Here is a 22,028-nt window from a genome sequence, read left to right as displayed (position 1 = left end):
ACTGGGAAATAATCTCCCTCTTTCCTACATACTCTAACTTGAGCCTCACTATCCTCGTGAAAACTCTTCACTGCTTTCAGTAACCTACCTCCTACACCATACACCTGCAACATCTGCCACATTACCTCTAATTCCTTCAATAATAACCCTACCGTACACTTTTCCTGGTATACTCAGTAAACTAATTCCTCTATAATTTTTACAATATCTTTTGTCCCCCTTCCCTTTATATAGAGGAACTATACATGCTCTCTGCCAATCCATAGGTACCTTCCCCTCTTTCATGCATTTATTTAACAAAAATACCAACCACTCTAACGCTATATCCTCCCCTGCTTTTAACATTTCTGTCATGATCCCTTCAGTTCCAGCTGCTTTACCCCTTTCATTCTATGTAATGCCTCGCACACCTCCCTCACACTCACATCCTGCTCTTCGTCACCCCTAAAAGATGATATACCTCCCTGGCCAATGCATGAAATTACCGCCTCCCTTTCTTCATTAACATTTAAAAGTTCCTCAAAATATTCTTGCCATCTACCCAATACCTCCATCTCTCCATCTACTAATTCCCCTACTCTGTTTTTAACTGACAAATCCATTCGTTCCCTAGGCTTTCTTTACTTGTTTAACTCCAAATTTTTTTCTTATTTTCATTAAAATTTCTTGACAGTGCCTCTCCCACTCTATCATCTGCTCTCCTTTTGCATTCTCTCACCACTCTCCACACCTTTCTTTTACTCTCTCTATACTCTGCTCTTCTTATAACACTTCTGCTTTGTAAAAACCTCTCATAAGCTACCTTTTTCTCTTTTATCACACCCTTTACTTCATCATTCCACCAATCACTCCTCTTTCCTCCTGCACCCACCCTCCTATAACCGGAAACTTCTGCCCTACATTCTAATACTGCATTTTTAAAAATATTCCAACCCTCTTCATCCCCCCCTCCCCACACACACACACACACACACACACACACACACACACACACACACACACACACACACACACACACACACACACACACACACACACACACACACACACACACACTCACACACACTCACACACTACTCATATTTGAACCAGCCCACCTTTCTGTCAATAGTTGCTTATATCTCACCTGAACTTCCTCCTCTTCTAGTTTATACACTTTCACCTCTCTCTTACTTGTTGCCATTTTCCTCTTGTCCCATCTACCTCTTACTCTAACCGTAGCTACAACTAAATAATGATCCGGTATATCAGTTGTCCATGATTATTTAATGTAAATATCTATCATTGATTCTACAGGGCATTCAAAAAACAGAGACACACACGTCTTGGAGAATGTAAATTTATTAATAACTTTAAAAATTTCTTTAATGTGTTGACCATTGTAGTTTTCATGTAAATGTACATAATGAATAATGTTACTGAACACTTGTTTCAATGTTTCTTTTGATATGCTATTAACTCTTTTGCTGAATGTTGACCTTTTCCAGTGTCTGAGGCTGATTTGAAAAGTGTTCATGAAAAAAACATCCTGAAATGTGAACCCCCCATTCTTGTACACTTGATGATCAGTTAAAAAAAAAAATGGGTTACTGTGATGCATGCATTCTTTTTGATCTGTTTCCTTCTGAACTTCCTGTGCTATATTTGTGTGGATGCAAGTGGAGTACCAAGATTCAAATATTGAAACTTTGTATGTTTCATTATCGAAAGATTTTGAGTTTTTATTTTTTGTTTTAACATTACTCTTTAATATCACAGATCCAAAGGCTGACCAGCACATGGCACACGGTACGACAAAAATTCACCGACTCGGCATTCAATTTTGAAAGCAAGTTGAGGTCAACAGTGAAGGCTATGAATGAGTGCACCAACCCTCAAGCACCCAACACTACCATTCCTCACATTCTTCCTTTCATACTCCTATGTGAGAGGGATCTTAATGATATCTATTCTATGCACAAACACGTAAGTGCTTTCATTACTTTTTTGGCATGTTTTCTGGAATGGGATTTAATAGTTGATTATAAAGTAGCAAAACATCCTCACTAGATCACAAATCCTTATTGTATCACATTTTTTTCACTAGTATGAAGAGGTACTGTCAGGAATGAAAAAAATAAAAAAGATTGTCATTTGGTCTGGCCCTTTCAAGGTAAATGGGTGCCAAGATGTTGAAGGGCTCATGATCCAAATTATTAGAGCTACCCCTGTTTCTTGCATCAAACCAAATTACCTCTCATTTCCTAGGTGCGGAGTGACCTTTATTACTACCCCCCCCCACTCAAAGTATAGTGCTGCATCAACTTAAAAATTAAATGTAAAAGTATTTCACATAAATTGCAACTTCCCATTTTTTAGGCTATTAAATTAATTGAAAAACTTATACCTAACTAATCAAACTGCTTGTGTGGCAAATTGAGGTTAATAAAAATGAAGGAAAGCTCAGATTAAAATAAACACTATGATGGTTTATGTGGAGAGCATGACTATCAGTATTTCAAGAAGAAATTACACAAGTATTGTTAACATAATGACCGGGCCATAGGAAAAGGGGTCAGTAGCTTATATTCCTTGGATGAAGAGCACTTCATCATCAAGGCACCCCTCTTGAAGGAAACAATTCTACAGAAGGTAGATGAAAAAAATGAGGATATTGAACAGCTACCTGCTGCCTCTGTTCTTATAACCATCTCAGAGGGAGGAGAGCTCATCAGTCATAGATAGTGACAACTCCAGTACTGTGTATATCACAGTAACTTACTGTAAGAGTTTAAAAGGACCACTTTATGAGATTCACATGGGTTTAACATTTTTGTGACTAAGATATTAGGAATATGCTATGTTATTTACTTGCCATGTTTATAAAATATTAACTGAAATATGTAAAGTATTATGTTTTATTCAAAATGTAATCATATTTAAATGAGGTTTTAGGAAGTAAAGGTTACAGTATGTATTAATATAGTACTCTAATAATACTCAATCTATATGGGCCATTGTTATGGGGCAGTCAGCTGTTCGTCTGGCAAGCAAGATCACTAGTTTGCTCGCTCAGTAAGTATTACCGGTAGTTTAGCTATACTTATATATTGACTAGCAATGGAAATTGTATTTTATTTGTGTGTTAGTGCAAGAAGCATTTAAGTAACACTAAAGTTATGACAGCACATGAAAACGTATTCAAGAGGTTCACTCTCGGACCTGATCATGTTCAAGTTGATAGCTGAAATTATCTTTACACATCTCATGACTAAGCATTTTTTTTTTTTGTAACACACTGGCCAACTCCCACCGAAGCAGGGTGACCTGAAAAAGAAACACTTTCATCATCATTCACACTATCACTGTCTTGTCATAGGTGCACAGATATGACAGTTCAGATTGTAATTCTATAAGCATTATATAAGACTTTATCATTATTTAATATCAATAATCATTGTGAACAATTTTTTTTTTTTTTAACAAGTCAGCCATCTCCCACCGAGGTAGGGTGACCCAAAAAGAAAATACTTTCATTTTCATTCAACACTTTCACCTCACTCACACATAATCACTGTTTTTGCAGAGGTGCTCAGAATACAACAGTTTAGAAGCATATACGTATAAAGATACACAACATATCCCTCCAAACTGCCAATATCCCAAAACCCCTCCTTTAAAGTGCAGGCATTGTACTTCCCATTTCCAGGACTCAGGTCCAGCAATATAAAAATAACCGGTTTCCCTGAATCCCTTCACTAAATATTACCCTGCTCACACTCCAACAGCTCGTCAGGTCCCAAATACCATTCGTCTCCATTCACTCCTATCTAACACGCTCACGCACGATTGCTGGAAGTCCAAGCCCCTAGCCCACAAAACCTCCTTTACCCCCTCCCTCCAACCTTTTCGAGGACAGCCCCTACCCTGCCTTCCTTCCCCTACAGATTTATGCGCTCCCCATGTCATTCTACTTTGATTCATTCTCTCTAAATAATCTTGCTTCCCTTTCTCTCCAACTGACAGTAATGTGTGGTCTTTTTTATGCCATGTACATACACAAAGTATTGACAACAATGAGTGGAGTGAAATTTTATTTCAATGCAATGGTCATCTCCCACCAGAGTAGGGATTATACTAAAATAAGTTTCAAAATTACCTTGATAGAACACAAGAAAAAACTGCTAGACAATATAAGCAAAGTCTTCCAGTGGGAAGTGGAGAATATGATATACAGAACTGACATGTAAAGTAGTTCATTCCAGCTAACATGCATAACTACCAAACTTTAGGGCCCAGTCTCTTTAAACATTGTGCCTCTGCAATTTGGATGGGTATGGGATGCCTATTGAAGCTTTTAAACTTAGATATGGAAAAAAAAATAAAAACCTCAAAAGGGACAATATATACAAAATGCAAGAGGACCATCAAGTAGAACAAAAGGAGCACATGAAGGACTTAAGTGTAATAATTTCAGCTGACATGTCTTTTAAAGAACATGATAAGGCAAATTTTGTGAAGGCCAGAAAACTGATGGAGTGGATGATGAGAATTTTCAAAATAAAGGAAACGGTGGAAAAGTTGATAATATTCAAATCACTTGTGCTTTGTTTTTCACTGTTTATGGCTGTTCAGGGCAGGAAAGATATCAGAGCCAGAGCAGATACAGAAATCATTTCTATGCACAGAACCAATAAAGCATGTAAATTACTGGGAATACTCTAAGCCCTAAATATGTACAGTACACTCTGGAGTATAGGAAAGAAAGATACATGATATGTAGAACATACTTGAAGGTCTAGTCCCAAATCTATACACTACAGCATCATAATGTAATGAAGTGAGAGCTGGAGTATGGGAGAAAATGTAAAATAAACCTAGTGAAAAGCTGGAGCACTGTGAATACAACATATGAGGGCCTAGATTATTCAACATTTCACCAGCAGATATCAGAAATATTTCTGGAACCAGTACAGATGTTTTCAAGAGGAAACTCAACAAGTACCTCTGCCAATCAGGCTGGGATTAGTATGATAGACAGACCAAGTAAGCACCAGAAGATCTTGGCCCGCTATATATGTTAGTTAGTTAGTTATGTGTGTGTGTGTGTGTGCGCACGCGCGCACGCACGCAAGGAATTCGCAAGAGCAGGCGAAATATACACAAACACTGATCTCTGGCTGAAGGAGATTCGAACCTACGAACCTTGGAACAAGGTACGCAGTGCTACCTTGTTCCAAAGTTCGTAGGTTCGAATCTCCTTCAGCCAGAGATCAGTGTTTGTGTATATATATATTTCTTTCTTTCAACACACCGGCCGTATCCCACCGAGGCAGGGTGGCCCAAAAGGAAAAACAAAAGTTTCTCCTTTTACATTTAGTAATATATACAGGAGAAGAGGTTACAAGCCCCTTGCTCCCATATACATATATATATATATATATATATATATATATATATATATATATATATATATATATATATATATATATATATATATATATATATATATATATATATATATATATATAATATATATATATAATATATATATATATATATATATATAATATATATATATAATATATATATATAATAATATATATAATAATATATATATATATATATATATATAAATATATAAATATATATATATATATATATATATATATATATATATATATATATATATATATATATATATATATATATATATATATATATATATATATATATTTTTTTTTTTTTTTTTTTTTTCAACAAACCGGCCGTATCCCACCAAGGCAGGGTGGCCCAAAAAGAAAAACGAAAGTTTCTCTTTTTAAATTTAGTAATTTATACGGGAGAAGGGGTTACTAGCCCCTTGCTCCTGGCATTTTAGTCGCCTCTTACAACACGCATGGCTTACAGAGGAAGAATTCTGTTCCACTTCCCCATGGAGATAAGAGGAAATAAACAACAACAAGAACTAGAAAGAAAATAGAAGAAAACCCAGAGGGATGTGTATATATACATATATATGCTTGTACATGCATGTGTAGTGCGACCTAAGTGTAAGTAGAAGTAGCAAGACGTACCTGAAATCTTGCATGTTTAAGAAACAGAAAAAAGGACACCAGCAGTCCTACCATCATGTAAAACAATTACAGGCTTTTGTTTCACACTCACTTGGCAGGACAGTAGTACCTCCCTGGGCGGTTGCTGTCCATCAACCTAAGATATATATGTATATATATATATATATATATATATATATATATATATATATATATATATATATATATATATATATATATATATATATATATATATATATATACAGTGGACCCCCGCTTAACGATCACCTCCAAATGCGACCAATTATGTAAGTGTATTTATGTAAGTGCGTTTGTACGTGTATGTTTGGGGGTCTGAAATGGACTAATCTACTTCACAATATTCCTTATGGGAAAAAATTCGTTCAGTACTGGCACCTGAACATACTTCTGGAGTGAAAAAAGTTCGTTAACCGGGGGTCCACTGCATATATATATATATATATATTTTTTCAACAAGTCGGTCGTCTCCCACCGAGGCAGGGTGACCCAAAAAAAGAAAGAAAATCCCCAAAAAGAAAATACTTTCATCATCATTGAACACTTTCACCACACTCACACATTATCACTGCTTTTGCAGAGGTGCTCAGAATATAACAGTTTAGAAGCATATACGTATAGAGATACACAACATATCCCTCCAAACTGCCAATATCCCAAACCCCTCCTTTAAAGTGCAGGCATTGTACTTCCCATTTCCAGGACTCAAGTCCGACTATATGAAAATAACCGGTTTCCCTGAATTTTTTTTTTTTTTTTTTTCAACAAGTCGGCCGTCTCCCACCGAGGCAGGGTGACCCAAAAAAGAAAGAAAATCCCCAAAAAGAAAATACTTTCATCATCATTCAACACTTTCACCACACTCGCACATTATCACTGTTTTTGCAGAGGTGCTCAGAATACAACAGTCTAGAAGCATAAACATATAAAGATACACAACATATCCCTGAATCCCTTCACTAAATATTACCCTGCTCACACTCCAACAGATCATCAGGTCCCAAGTATCATTCATCTCCATTCACTCCTATCTAACACGCTCATGCACGCTTGCTGGAAGTCCAAGCCCCTCACCCACAAAACCTCCTTTACCCCCTCTTTCCAACCCTTTCGAGGACGACCCCTACCCCTCTTTCCTTCCCCTATAGATTTATATGCTTTCCATGTCATTCTACTTTGATCCATTCTCTCTAAATGACCAAACCACCTCAACAACCCCTCTTCTGCCCTCTGACTAATGCTTTTATTAACTCCACACCTTCTCCTAATTTCCACACTCCGAATTTTCTGCATAATATTTACACCACACATTGCCCTTAGACAGGACATCTCCACTGCCTCCAACCTCTCCTCGCTGCTGCATTTACCACCCAAGCTTCACATCCATATAAGAGTGTTGGTACTACTATACTTTCATACATTCCCTTCTTTGCCTCCATAGATAACGTTTTTTGACTCCACATATACCTCAATGCACCACTCACCTTTTTTCCCTCATCAATTCTATGATTAACCTCATCCTTCATAAATCCATCCGCCGACACGTCAACTCCCAAGTATCTGAAAACATTCACTTCTTCCATACTCCTCCTCTCCAATTTGATATCCAATTTTTCTTTATCTAAATCATTTGATACCCTCATCACCTTACTCTTTTCTATGTTCACTTTCAACTTTCTACCTTTACACACATTCTCAAACTCATCCACTAACCTTTGCAATTTTTCTTTAGAATCTCCCGTAAGCACAGTATCATCAGCAAAAAGTAACTGTGTCAATTCCCATTTTGAATTTGATTCCCCATAATTTAATCCCACCCCTCTCCCGAACACCCTAGCATTTACTTCTTTTACAACCCCATCTATAAATATATTAAACAACCATGGTGACATTACACATCCCTGTCTAAGACCTACTTTTACCGGGAAGTATTCTCCCTCTTTTCTACACACCCTAACCTGAGCCTCACTATCCTCATAAAAGCTCTTTACAGCATTTAGTAACTTACCACCTATTCCATATACTTGCAACATCTGCCACATTGCTCCTCTATCCACTCTATCATATGCCTTTTCTAAATCCATAAATGCAATAAAAACTTCCCTACCTTTATCTAAATACTGTTCACATATATGCTTCAATGTAAACACTTGATCTACACATCCCCTACCCACTCTGAAACCTCCTTGTTCGTCCGCAATTCTACATTCTGTCTTACCTCTAATTCTTTCAATTATAACCCTACCGTATACTTTTCCTGGTATACTCAGTAAACTTATTCCTCTATAATTTTTACAATCTCTTTTGTCCCCTTTCCCTTTATATAAAGGGACTATACATGCTCTCCGCCAATCCCTAGGTACCTTCCCCTCTTTCATACATTCATTAAACAAAAGTACCAACCACTCCAACACTATATCCCCCCCTGCTTTTAACATTTCTGTCATGATCCCATCAGTTCCAGCTGCTTTACCCCCTTTCATTTTACGTAAAGCCTCACGTACCTCCACCACACTTACAGTCTGCTCTTCTTCACTCCTAAAAGATGGTATACCTCCCTGGCCAGTGCATGAAATTACCGCCTCCCTTTCTTCCTTAACATTTAAAAGTTCCTCAAAATATTCTCGCCATCTACCTAATACCTCCCTCTCCCCATCTACTAACTCCCCTACTCTGTTTTTAACTGACAAATCCATACTTTCCCTAGGCTTTCTTAACTTGTTTAACTCACTCCAAAATTTTTTCTTATTTTCATTAAAATTTCTTGACAGTGCCTCTCCCACTCTTTCATCTGCTCTCCTTTTGCACTCTCTCACCACTCTCTTCACCTTTCTTTTACTCTCCATATACTCTGCTTTTCTTATAACACTTCTGCTTTGTAAAAACCTCTCGTAAGCTACCTTTTTCTCTTTTATCACACCCTTTACTTCATCATTCCACCAATCACTCCTCTTTCCTCCTGCCCCCACCCTCCTATAACCACAAACTTCTGCCCCACATTCTAATACTGCATTTTTAAAACTATTCCAACCCTCTTCAACCCCCCCACTACTCATCTTTGCACTAGCCCACCTTTCTGCCAATAGTCGCTTATATCTCGCCCGAACTTCCTCCTCCCTTAGTTTATACACTTTCACCTCCCTCTTACTTGTTGTTGCCACCTTCCTCTTTTCCCATCTACCTCTTACTCTAACTGTAGCTACAACTAAATAATGATCCGATATATCAGTTGCCCCTCTATAAACATGTACATCCTGGAGCCTACCCATCAACCTTTTATCCACCAATACATAATCTAACAAACTACTTTCATTACGTGCTACATCATACCTTGTATATTTATTTATCCTCTTTTTCATAAAATATGTATTACTTATTACCAAATTTCTTTCTACACATTGCTCAATTAAAGGCTCCCCATTTACATTTACCCCTGGCACCCCAAAATTACCTACTACTCCCTCCATAACATTTTTACCCACTTTAGCATTGAAATCCCCAACCACCATTACTCTCACACTTGATTCAAAACTCCCCACGCATTCACTCAACATTTCCCAGAATCTCTCTCTCTCCTCTACACTTCTCTCTTCTCCAGGTGCATACACGCTTACTATAACCCACTTTTCACATCCAATCTTTATTTTACTCCACATAATCCTTGAATTTATACATTTGTAGTCCCTCTTTTCCTGCCATAGCTTATCCTTCAACATTATTGCTACTCCTTCTTTAGCTCTAACTCTATTTGAAACCCCTGACCTAATCCCATTTATTCCTCTCCATTGAAACTCTCCCACCCCCTTCAGCTTTGTTTCACTTAAAGCCAGGACATCCAGTTTCTAATCATTCATAACATCCACAATCGTCTCTTTCTTATCATTTGCACAACATCCACGCACATTCAGACTTCCCACTTTGACAATTTTCTTCTTCTTATTCTTTTTAGTAATCTTTACAGGAAAAGGGGTTACTAGCCCATTGTTCCCGGCATTTTAGTTGACTTTTACAACACGCATGGCTTACGGAGGAAAGATTCTTATTCCACTTCCCCATGGATATAAAAGGAAAAGTAATAAGACCAAGAACTATTAAGATAAAATCTTTTATATATATATATATATATATATATATATATATATTCTTTCTTTCTTTCAACACACCGGCTGTATCCCACCAAGGCGGGGTGGCCCAAAAGGAAAAACGAAAGTTTCTCCTTTTACATTTAGTAATATATACAGGAGAAGAGGTTACTAGCCCCTTGCTCCCGGCATTTTAGTCGCCTCTTACAACACGCATGGCTTACGGAGGAAAGATTCTTATTCCACTTCCCCATGGATATAAAAGGAAAAGTAATAAGACCAAGAACTATTAAGATAAAATCTTTTATATATACATATATATATATATATAATATATATATATATATATATATATATATATATATATATATATATATATATATATATATATATATATATTATAGGTAGTAGGTTGGTAGACAGCAACCGCCCAGGGAGGTACTACCGTCCTGCCAAGTGAGTGTAAAACGAAAGCCTGTAATTGTTTTACATGATGGTAGGATTGCTGGTGTCCTTTTTTCTGTCTCATGAACATGCAAGATTTCAGGTACGTCTTGCTACTTCTACTTACACTTAGGTCACACTACACATACATGTACAAGCACATATATACACACCCCTCTGGGTTTTCTTCTATTTTCTTTCTAGTTCTTATTCTTGTTTATTTCCTCTTATCTCCATGGGGAAGTGGAACAGAATTCTTCCTCCGTAAGCCATGCGTGTTGTAAGAGGCAACTAAAATGCCGGGAGCAAGGGGCTAGTAACCTCTTCTCCTGTATATATTACTAAATGTAAAAGGAGAAACTTTCGTTTTTCCTTTTGGGCCACCCCGCCTCGGTGGGATACGGCCGGTGTGTTGAAAGAAAGAAAGATATATATATATCTATCTATCTATCTATCTATCTATCTATCTATCTATCTATCTTTCTTTCTTTCTTTCTTTCTTTCTTTCTTTCTTTCTTTCTTTCTTTCTTTCTTTCTTTCTTTCTTTCTTTCTTTCTTTCTTTCTTTCTTTCTTTCAACACACCGGCCGTATCCCACCGAGGCGGGGTGGCCCAAAAGGAAAAACGAAAGTTTCTCCTTTTACATTTAGTAATATATACAGGAGAAGGGGTTACTAGCTCCTTGCTCCCGGCATTTTAGTCGCCTCTTACAACACGCATGGCTTACGGAGGAAGAATTCTGTTCCACTTCCCCATGGAGGTAAGAGGAAATAAACAAGAACAAGAACTAGAAAGAAAATAGAAGAAAACCCAAAGGGGTGTGTATATATATGCTTGTACATGTATGTGTAGTGTGACCTAAGTGTAAGTAGAAGTAGCAAGACATACCTGAAATCTTGCATGTGTATGAGACAGATAAAAAAAAGACACCAGCAATCTTACTATCGTGTAAAACAATTACAGGCTTCAGCTTTACACTCACTTGGCAGGACGGTAGTACCTCCCTGGGCGGTTGCTCTCTACCAACCTACTACTATATATATATATATATGTATGTATATATATATATATATATATATATATATATATATATATATATATATATATATATATATATATATATTTATTTATTTATTATTATCACACTGGCCGATTCCCACCAAGGCAGGGTGGCCCGAAAAAGAAAAACTTTCACCATCATTCACTCCATCACTGTCTTGCCAGAAGGGTGCTTTACACTACAGTTTTTAAACTGCAACATTAACACCCCTCCTTCAGAGTGCAGGCACTGTACTTCCCATCTCCAGGACTCAAGTCCGGCCTGCCGGTTTCCCTGAATCCCTTCATAAATGTTACTTTGCTCACACTCCAACAGCACGTCAAGTATTAAAAACCATTTGTCTCCATTCACTCCTATCAAACACGCTCACGCATGCCTGCTGGAAGTCCAAGCCCCTCGCACACAAAACCTCCTTTACCCCCTCCCTCCAACCCTTCCTAGGCCGACCCCTACCCCGCCTTCCTTCCACTACAGACTGATACACTCTTGAAGTTATTCTGTTTCGCTCCATTCTCTCTACATGTCCGAACCACCTCAACAACCCTTCCTCAGCCCTCTGGACAACAGTTTTGGTAATCCCGCACCTCCTCCTAACTTCCAAACTACGAATTCTCTGCATTATATTCACACCACACATTGCCCTCAGACATGACATCTCCACTGCCTCCAGCCTTCTCCTCGCTGCAACATTCATCACCCATGCTTCACACCCATATAAGAGCGTTGGTAAAACTATACTCTCATACATTCCCCTCTTTGCCTCCAAGGACAAAGTTCTCTGTCTCCACAGACTCCTAAGTGCACCACTCACTCTTTTTCCCTCATCAATTCTATGATTCACCTCATCTTTCATAGACCCATCCGCTGACACGTCCACTCCCAAATATCTGAATACGTTCACCTCCTCCATACTCTCTCCCTCCAATCTGATATTCAATCTTTCATCACCTAATCTTTTTGTTATCCTCATAACCTTACTCTTTCCTGTATTCACCTTTAATTTTCTTCTTTTGCACACCCTACCAAATTCATCCACCAATCTCTGCAGCTTCTCTTCAGAATCTCCCAAGAGCACAGTGTCATCAGCAAAGAGCAGCTGTGACAACTCCCACCCTGTGTGTGATTCTTTATCTTTTAACTCCACGCCTCTTGCCAAGACCCTCGCATTTACTTCTCTTACAACCCCATCTATAAATATATTAAACAACCACGGTGACATCACACATCCTTGTCTAAGGCCTACTTTTACTGGGAAAAAATTTCCCTCTTTTCTACATACTCTAACTTGAGCCTCACTATCCTCGTAAAAACTCTTCACTGCTTTCAGTAACCTACCTCCAACACCATACACTTGCAGCATCTGCCACATTGCCCCCCTATCCACCCTGTCATACGCCTTTTCCAAATCCATAAATGCCACAAAGACCTCTTTAGCCTTATCTAAATACTGTTCACTTATATGTTTCACTGTATATATTTATATATATTTATATATATATATATATTTATATATATATATGTATATATATATATATATATATATATATATATATATATATACACTATATATTTTTTTTTTTTAAACAAGTCGGCAGTCTCCCACCGAGGCAGGGTGACCCAAAAAAAGAAAGAAAATCCCCAAAAAGAAAATACTTTCATCATTCAACACTTTCACCACACTCGCACATTATCACAGTTTTTGCAGAGGTGCTCAGAATACAACAGTTTAGAAGCATACACATATAAAGATACACAACATATCCCTCCAAACTGTCAATATCCCAAACCCCTCCTTTAAAGTGCAGGCATTGTACTTCCCATTTCCAGGACTCAAGTCCGACTATATGAAAATAACCGGTTTCCCTGAATCCCTTCACTAAATATTACCCTGCTCACACTCCAACAGATCGTCAGGTCCCAAGTACCATTCGTCTCCATTCACTCCTATCTAACATGCTCACGCATGCTTGCTGGAAGTCCAAGCCCCTTGCCCACAAAACCTCCTTTACCCCCTCTCTCCAACCCTTTCGAGGACGACCCCTACCCCGCCTTCCTTCCCCTATAGATTTATATGCTTTCCATGTCATTCTACTTTGATCCATTCTCTCTAAATGACCAAACCACCTCAACAACCCCTCTTCTGCCCTCTGACTAATACTTTTATTAACTCCACACCTTTTCCTAATTTCCACGCTCCGAATTTTCTGCATAATATTTACACCACACATTGCCCTTAAACAGGACATCTCCACTGCCTCCAACCGTCTCCTCGCTGCTGCATTTACCACCCAAGCTTCACACCCATATAAGAGTGTTGGTACTACTATACTTACATACATTCCCTTCTTTGCCTCCATAGATAACGTTTTTTGACTCCACATATACCTCAACGCACCACTCACCTTTTTTTCCTCATCAATTCTATGATTAACCTCATCCTTCATAAATCCATCCGCCGACACGTCATCTCCCAAGTATCTGAAAACATTCACTTCTTCCATACTCCTCCTCCCCAATTTGATATCCAATTTTTCTTTATCTAAATCATTTGACACCCTCATCACCTTACTCTTTTCTATGTTCACTTTCAACTTTCTACCTTTACACACATTCCCAAACTCATCCACTAACCTTTGCAATTTTTCTTTAGAATCTCCCATAAGCACAGTATCATCAGCAAAAAGTAACTGTGTCAATTCCCATTTTGAATTTGATTCCCCAAAATTTAATCCCACCCCTCTCCCGAACATCCTAGCATTTACTTCCTTTACAACCCCATCTATAAATATATTAAACAACCATGGTGGCATTACACATCCCTGTCTAAGACCTACTTTTACTGGGAAGTAGTCTCCCTCTCTTCTACACACCCTAACCTGAGCCTCGCTATCCTCATAAAAACTCTTTACAGCATTTAATAACTTACCACCTTTTCCATATACTTGCAACATCTGCCACATTGCTCCCCTATCCACTCTATCATATGCCTTTTCTAAATCCATAAATGCAATAAAAACTTCCCTTCTTTTATCTAAATACTGTTCACATATATGCTTCAATGTAAACACTTGATCTACACATCCCCTTCCCACTCTGAAACCTCCTTGCTCATCTGCAATCCTACATTCTGTCTTACCTCTAATTCTTTCAATTATAACCCTACCGTACACTTTTCCTGGTATACTTAGTAAATTTATTCCTCTGTAATTTTTAAAGTCTCTTTTGTCCCCTTTCCCTTTATATAAAGGGACTATACATGCTCTCTGCCAATCCCTAGGTACCTTCCCCTCTTTCATACGTTTATTAAACAAAAGTACCAACCAATCCAACACTATATCCCCCCCTGCTTTTAACATTTCTGTCATGATCCCATCAGTTCCAGCTGCTTTACCCCCTTTCATTCTACGTAATGCCTCACGTACCTCCCCCACACTTACATTCTGCTCTTCTTCACTCCTAAAAGATGGTATACCTCCCTGACTAGTGCATGAAATTACCGCCCCCCTTTCTTCCTCAACATTTAAAAGTTCCTCAAAATATTCTCACCATCTACCTAATACCTCCCTCTCCCCATCTACTGACTCCCCTACTCTGTTTTTAACTGACAAATCCATACTTTCCCTAGGCTTTCTTAACTTGTTTAACTCCAAAATTTTTTCTTATTTTCATTAAAATTTCTTGACAGTGCCTCTCCCACTCTATCATCTGCTCTCCTTTTGCACTCTCTCACCACTCTCTTCACCTTTCTTTTACTCTCCATATACTCTGCTCTTCTTATAACACTTCTGCTTTGTAAAAACCTCTCATAAGCTACCTTTTTCTCTTTTATCACACCCTTTACTTCATTCCACCAATCACTCCTCTTTCCTCCTGCCCCCACCCTCCTATAACCACAAACTTCTGCCCCACATTCTAATACTGCATTTTTAAAACTATTCCAACCCTCTTCACCCCCCCCCCCATTACTCATCTTTGCACTAGCCCACCTTTCTGCCAATAGTCGCTTATATCTCACCCGAACTTCCTCCTCCCTTAGTTTATACACTTTCACCTCCCTCTTGCTTGTTGTTGCCACCTTCCTCTTTTCCCATCTACCTCTTAATCTAACTGTAGCTACAACTAAATAATGATCCGATATATAAGTTGCCCCTCTATAAACATGTACATCCTGGAGCCTACCCATCAACCTTTTATCCACCAATACATAATCTAACAAACTACTTTCATTACGTGCTACATCATACCTTGTATATTTATCCTCTTTTTCATGAAATATGTATTACTTATTACCAAATCTCTTTCTACACATAGCTCAATTAAAGGCTCCCCATTTACATTTACCCCTGGCACCACAAATTTACCTACTACTCCCTCCATAACATTTTTACCCACTTTAGCATTGAAATCCCCAACCAGCATTACTCTCACACTTGATACAAAACTCTCCTTGCATTCACTCAACATTTCCCAAAATCTCTCTCTCTCTCCTCTACACTCCTCTCTTCTCCAGGTGCATACACGCTTACTATAACCCACTTTTCACATCCAATCTTTATTTTACTCCACATAATCCTTGAATTAATACATTTATAGTCCCTCTTTTCCTGCCATAGCTTATCCTTCAACATTATTGCTACTCCTTCTTTAGCTCTAACTGTTTGAAACCCCTGACCTAATCCCATTTATTCCTCTCCATTGAAACTCTCCCACCCCCTTCAGCTTTGTTTCACTTAAAGCCAGGACATCCAGCTTCTTCTCATTCATAACATCCACAATCATCTCTTTCTTATCATTTGCACAACATCCACGCACATTCAGACTTCCCACATTGACAATTTTCTTCTTATTATTCTTTTTAGTAATCTTTACAGGAAAAGGGGTTACTAGCCCATTGTTCCTGGCATTTTAGTTGACTTTTACAACAAGCATGGCTTACGGAGGAAAGATTCTTATTCTACTTCTCCATGGATATAAAAGGAAAAGTAATAAAACCAAGAACTATTAAGATAAAATCAAAGTAAACTCAGATGAGTGTGTATAAATAAACGTGTTCATGTATGTGTAGTGTGACCTAAGTGTAAGTAGAAGTAGCAAGACATAACTGTAATCTTGCATATTTATGAGACAGACAAAAGACACCAGCAATCCTACCATCATGTAAAACAATTACAGGCTTTTGTTTTGCACTCACTTGGCAGGACGGTAGTACCTCCCTGGGTGGTTGCTGTATACCAACCTACTACTATATATATATATATATATATATATATATATATATATAAGCGATATAAGAGATATAAGCGACTATTGGCAGAAAGGTGGGCTAGTGCAAAGATGAGTAGTGGGGGGGTTGAAGAGGGTTGGAATAGTTTTAAAAATGCAGTATTAGAATGTGGGGCAGAAGTTTGTGGTTATAGGAGGGTGGGGGCAGGAGGAAAGAGGAGTGATTGGTGGAATGATGAAGTAAAGGGTGTGATAAAAGAGAAAAAGGTAGCTTACGAGAGGTTTTTACAAAGCAGAAGTGTTATAAGAAGAGCAGAGTATATGGAGAGTAAAAGAAAGGTGAAGAGAGTGGTGAGAGAGTGCAAAAGGAGAGCAGATGAAAGAGTGGGAGAGGCACTGTCAAGAAATTTTACTGAAAATAAGAAAAAATTTTGGAGTGAGTTAAACAAGTTAAGAAAGCCTAGGGAAAGTATGGATTTGTCCATTAAAAACAGAGTAGGGGAGTTAGTAGATGGGGAGATGGAGGTATTAGGTAGATGGCGAGAATATTTTGAGGAACTTTTAAATGTTGAGGAAGAAAGGGAGGCGGTAATTTCATGCACTGGCCAGGGAGGTATACCATCTTTTAGGAGTGAAGAAGAGCAGAATGTAAATGTGATGGAGGTACGTGAGGCATTACGTAGAATGAAAGGGGGTAAAGCAGCTGGAACTGATGGGATCATGACAGAAATGTTAAAAGCAGGGGGGGATATAGTGTTGGAGTGGTTGGTACTTTTGTTTAATAAATGTATGAAAGAGGGGAAGGTACCTAGGGATTGGCGGAGAGCATGTATAGTCCCTCTATATAAAGGGAAAGGGGACAAAAGAGATTGTAAAAATTATAGAGGAATAAGTTTACTGAGTATACCAGGAAAAGTATACAGTAGAGTTATAATTGAAAGAATTAGAGGTAAGACAGAATGTAGAATTGCGGATGAGCAAGGAGGCTTCAGAGTGGGTAGGGGATGTGTAGATCAAGTGTTTACATTGAAGCATATATGTGAACAGTATTTAGATAAAGGTAGGGAAGTTTTTATTGCATTTATGGATTTAGAAAAGGCATATGATAGAGTGGATAGAGGAGCAATGTGGCAGATGTTGCAAGTTTATGGAATAGGTGGTAAGTTATTAAATGCTGTAAAGAGCTTTTATGAGGATAGTTTGGCTCAGGTTAGGGTGTGTAGAAGAGAGGGAGAATACTTCCCGGTAAAAGTAGGTCTTAGACAGGGATGTGTAATGTCACCATGGTTGTTTAACCCTTTGACTGTCGCGGCCGTATATGTACGTCTTACGAGGTACCGTGTTTGACATATATATACTCATAAATTCCAGCGGCTTCAAATCAAGCAGGAGAAAGCTGGTAGGCCCACATGTGAGAGAATGGGTCTGTGTGGTCAGTGTGCACCATATAAAAAAAAATCCTGGAGCACGCAGTGCATAATGAGAAAAAAAAAAACTCCGACCGTTTTTTTTAATTAAAATGTCAACTTTGTGGTCTATTTTCGTATAGTATTTATGGTTGTATTCTCATTTTCTTGGTCTCATTTGATAGAATGGAAGACATATTATAGAAATAGAGGTGATTTTGATTGATTTTACTATAAAAAGAACCTAGAAATGGAGCTCAAAGTAGGGGAAATGTTTGATTTTTGCCAATGTTCAAAAGTAAACAAATGATGCCATTGTCCAATAAATGTCCAATTAGCCATTCTAATATGCAGTCACGAATGGGTTGATGTTATTTATACAATTATTACAGTATTGCAGTAGTCTGCATAATAGTAAGTCTTCTATTTTTTGTTTGAATAAAAATTCAAAATAGAAAGCAAGAGTAATTAATATCAGAGGGGACTGGAGATGTGACTGATGAACAAAGAAAATGTTATTTTAGAACCAGGAATGTCTGTATTGTTCATTCTGGACCTTATTTTGAAATTGACATATTTTTTATTTTTTGTGAAATTGGCCAAATTCCAAATTTCTGACCACATTATTAGGTAGTTGAAATCGGTAAATGGGCAGTTTCTTGTACTCAATCGATAGAAAAAATGGAGTTCTAAAGAAATAGCTATGAGTTTGGGCGACTGGAACAATGGAATTAGCTGAAAATAGGGCTCAAAGTTGGCGAAATCGCCGATTTGTAAACATCGCTGAGGTCGCTAACTTCGCGAGAGCATAATTCCGTCAGTTTTCCATCAAATTTCGTTTTTTTGGTGTCATTACAATCGGGAAAAGATTCTCTATCATTTCATAAGAAAAAATAATTTTTTTTTTTTTTTAAATTTTGCGACACCAGGAGACACCTCAGGATTGGGGGTTGCGACAGTCAAAGGGGTAATATATTTATAGATGGGGTTGTAAAAGAAGTAAATGCTAGGGTGTTCGGGAGAGGGGTGGGATTAAATTATGGGGAATCAAATTCAAAATGGGAATTGACACAGTTACTTTTTGCAGATGATACTGTGCTTATGGGAGATTCTAAAGAAAAATTGCAAAGGTTAGTGGATGAGTTTGAGAATGTGTGTAAAGGTAGAAAGTTGAAAGTGAACATAGAAAAGAGTAAGGTGATGAGGGTATCAAATGATTTAGATGAAGAAAAATTGGATATCAAATTCGGGAGGAGGAGTATGGAAGAAGTGAATGTTTTCAGATACTTGGGAGTTGACGTGTCGGCGGATGGATTTATGAAGGATGAGGTTAATCATAGAATTGATGAGGGAAAAAAGGTGAGTGGTGCGTTGAGGTATATGTGGAGTCAAAAAACTTTATCTATGGAGGCAAAGAAGGGAATGTATGAAAGTATAGTAGTACCAACACTCTTATATGGATGTGAAGCTTGGGTGGTAAATGCAGCAGCGAGGAGACGGTTGGAGGCAGTGGAGATGTCCTGTCTAAGGGCAATGTGTGGTGTAAATATTATGCAGAAAATTCGGAGTGTGGAAATTAGGAGAAGGTGTGGAATTAATAAAAGCATTAGTCAGAGGGCAGAAGAGGGGTTGTTGAGGTGGTTTGGTCATTTAGAGAGAATGGATCAAAGTAGAATGACATGGAAAGCATATAAATCTATAGGGGAAGGAAGGTGGGGTAGGGGTCGTCCTCGAAAGGGTTGGAAAGAGGGAGTAAAGGAGGTTTTGTGGGCGAGGGGCTTGGACTTCCAGCAAGCGTGCATGAGCGTGTTAGATAGGAGTGAATGGAGACGAATGATACTTGGGACCTGACGATCTGTTGGAGTGTGAGCAGGGTAATATTTAGTGAAGGGATTCAGGGAAACCGGTTATTTTCATATAGTCGGACTTGAGTCCTGGAAATGGGAAGTACAATGCCTGCACTTTAAAGGAGGGGTTTGGGATATTGGCAGTTTGGAGGGATATGTTGTGTATCTTTATACGTATATGCTTCTAAACTGTTGTATTCTGAGCACCTCTGCAAAAACAGTGATAATGTGTGAGTGTGGTGAAAGTGTTGAATGATGATGAAAGTATTTTCTTTTTGGGGATTTTCTTTCTTTTTTGGGTCACCCTGCCTCAGTGGGAGACGACCGACTTGTTGAAAAAAAAAAAAAAAGATATATATATATATATAATATATATATAATATGTAATATATATATATATATATAGGTAGTAGGTTGGTAGACAGCAACCACCCAGGGAGGTACTACCGTCCTGCCAAGTGAGTGTAAAACGAAGCCTGTGATTGTTTTACATGATGGTAGGATTGCTGATGTCTTTTGTCTGTCTCATAAATATGCAAGATTACAGGCATGTCTTGCTACTTCTACTTACACTTAGGTCACACTACACATACATGTACACATTTATTTATACACACTCATCTGAGTTTTCTTTGATTTTATCTTAATAGTTCTTGGTCTTATTAATTTTCCTTTTATATCCATGGGGAAGTGGAAAAGAATCTTTCCTCCGTAAGCCATGCGTGTCGTATGAGGCGACTAAAATGCCGGGAGCAATGGGCTAGTAACCCCTTCTCCTGTATACAATTACTAAAAAAGAGAAGAAGAAAAACTTTATAAAACTGGGTTGCTTAAATGTGCGTGGATGTAGTGCGGATGACAAGAAACAGATGATTGCTGATGTTATGAATGAAAAGAAGTTGGATGTCCTGGCCCTAAGCGAAACAAAGCTGAAGGGGGTAGGAGAGTTTCAGTGGGGGGAAATAAATGGGATTAAATCTGGAGTATCTGAGAGAGTTAGAGCAAAGGAAGGGGTAGCAGTAATGTTAAATGATCAGTTATGGAAGGAGAAAAGAGAATATGAATGTGTAAATTCAAGAATTATGTGGATTAAAGTAAAGGTTGGATGCGAGAAGTGGGTCATAATAAGCGTGTATGCACCTGGAGAAGAGAGGAATGCAGAGGAGAGAGAGAGATTTTGGGAGATGTTAAGTGAATGTATAGGAGCCTTTGAACCAAGTGAGAGAGTAATTGTGGTAGGGGACTTGAATGCTAAAGTAGGAGAAACTTTTAGAGAGGGTGTGGTAGGTAAGTTTGGGGTGCCAGGTGTAAATGATAATGGGAGCCCTTTGATTGAACTTTGTATAGAAAGGGGTTTAGTTATAGGTAATACATATTTTAAGAAAAAGAGGATAAATAAGTATACACGATATGATGTAGGGCGAAATGACAGTAGTTTGTTGGATTATGTATTGGTAGATAAAAGACTGTTGAGTAGACTTCAGGATGTACATGTTTATAGAGGGGCCACAGATATATCAGATCACTTTCTAGTTGTAGCTACACTGAGAGTAAAAGGTAGATGGGATACAAGGAGAATAGAAGCATCAGGGAAGAGAGAGGTGAAGGTTTATAAACTAAAAGAGGAGGCAGTTAGGGTAAGATATAAACAGCTATTGGAGGATAGATGGGCTAATGAGAGCATAGGCAATGGGGTCGAAGAGGTATGGGGTAGGTTTAAAAATGTAGTGTTAGAGTGTTCAGCAGAAGTTTGTGGTTACAGGAAAGTGGGTGCAGGAGGGAAGAGGAGCGATTGGTGGAATGATGATGTAAAGAGAGTAGTAAGGGAGAAAAAGTTAGCATATGAGAAGTTTTTACAAAGTAGAAGTGATGCAAGGAGGGAAGAGTATATGG

At 38.1% G+C, this 22,028-nt stretch overlaps 1 protein-coding gene across 6 annotated transcripts in view; it reads left to right on the top strand.

The window, feature by feature from the left end:
- LOC128694822 (breast cancer anti-estrogen resistance protein 3 homolog) overlaps positions 1-22,028 on the top strand; it is a 680,692-nt gene that overhangs the window by 637,991 nt on the left and 20,673 nt on the right. For all 6 annotated transcript variants that reach the window (XM_070092543.1, XM_070092541.1, XM_070092545.1 and 3 more), the window contains one exon: positions 1,759-1,965. In XM_070092543.1, coding sequence (XP_069948644.1) covers positions 1,759-1,965 — 207 coding nt within the window. The remainder of the gene's footprint in view (positions 1-1,758; positions 1,966-22,028) is intronic.

This window comes from Cherax quadricarinatus, chromosome 39 (assembly GCF_038502225.1).
Source record: "Cherax quadricarinatus isolate ZL_2023a chromosome 39, ASM3850222v1, whole genome shotgun sequence".
NCBI lineage: Eukaryota > Metazoa > Arthropoda > Malacostraca > Decapoda > Parastacidae > Cherax > Cherax quadricarinatus.
This window is presented reverse-complemented; position numbering and strand designations above follow the sequence as displayed.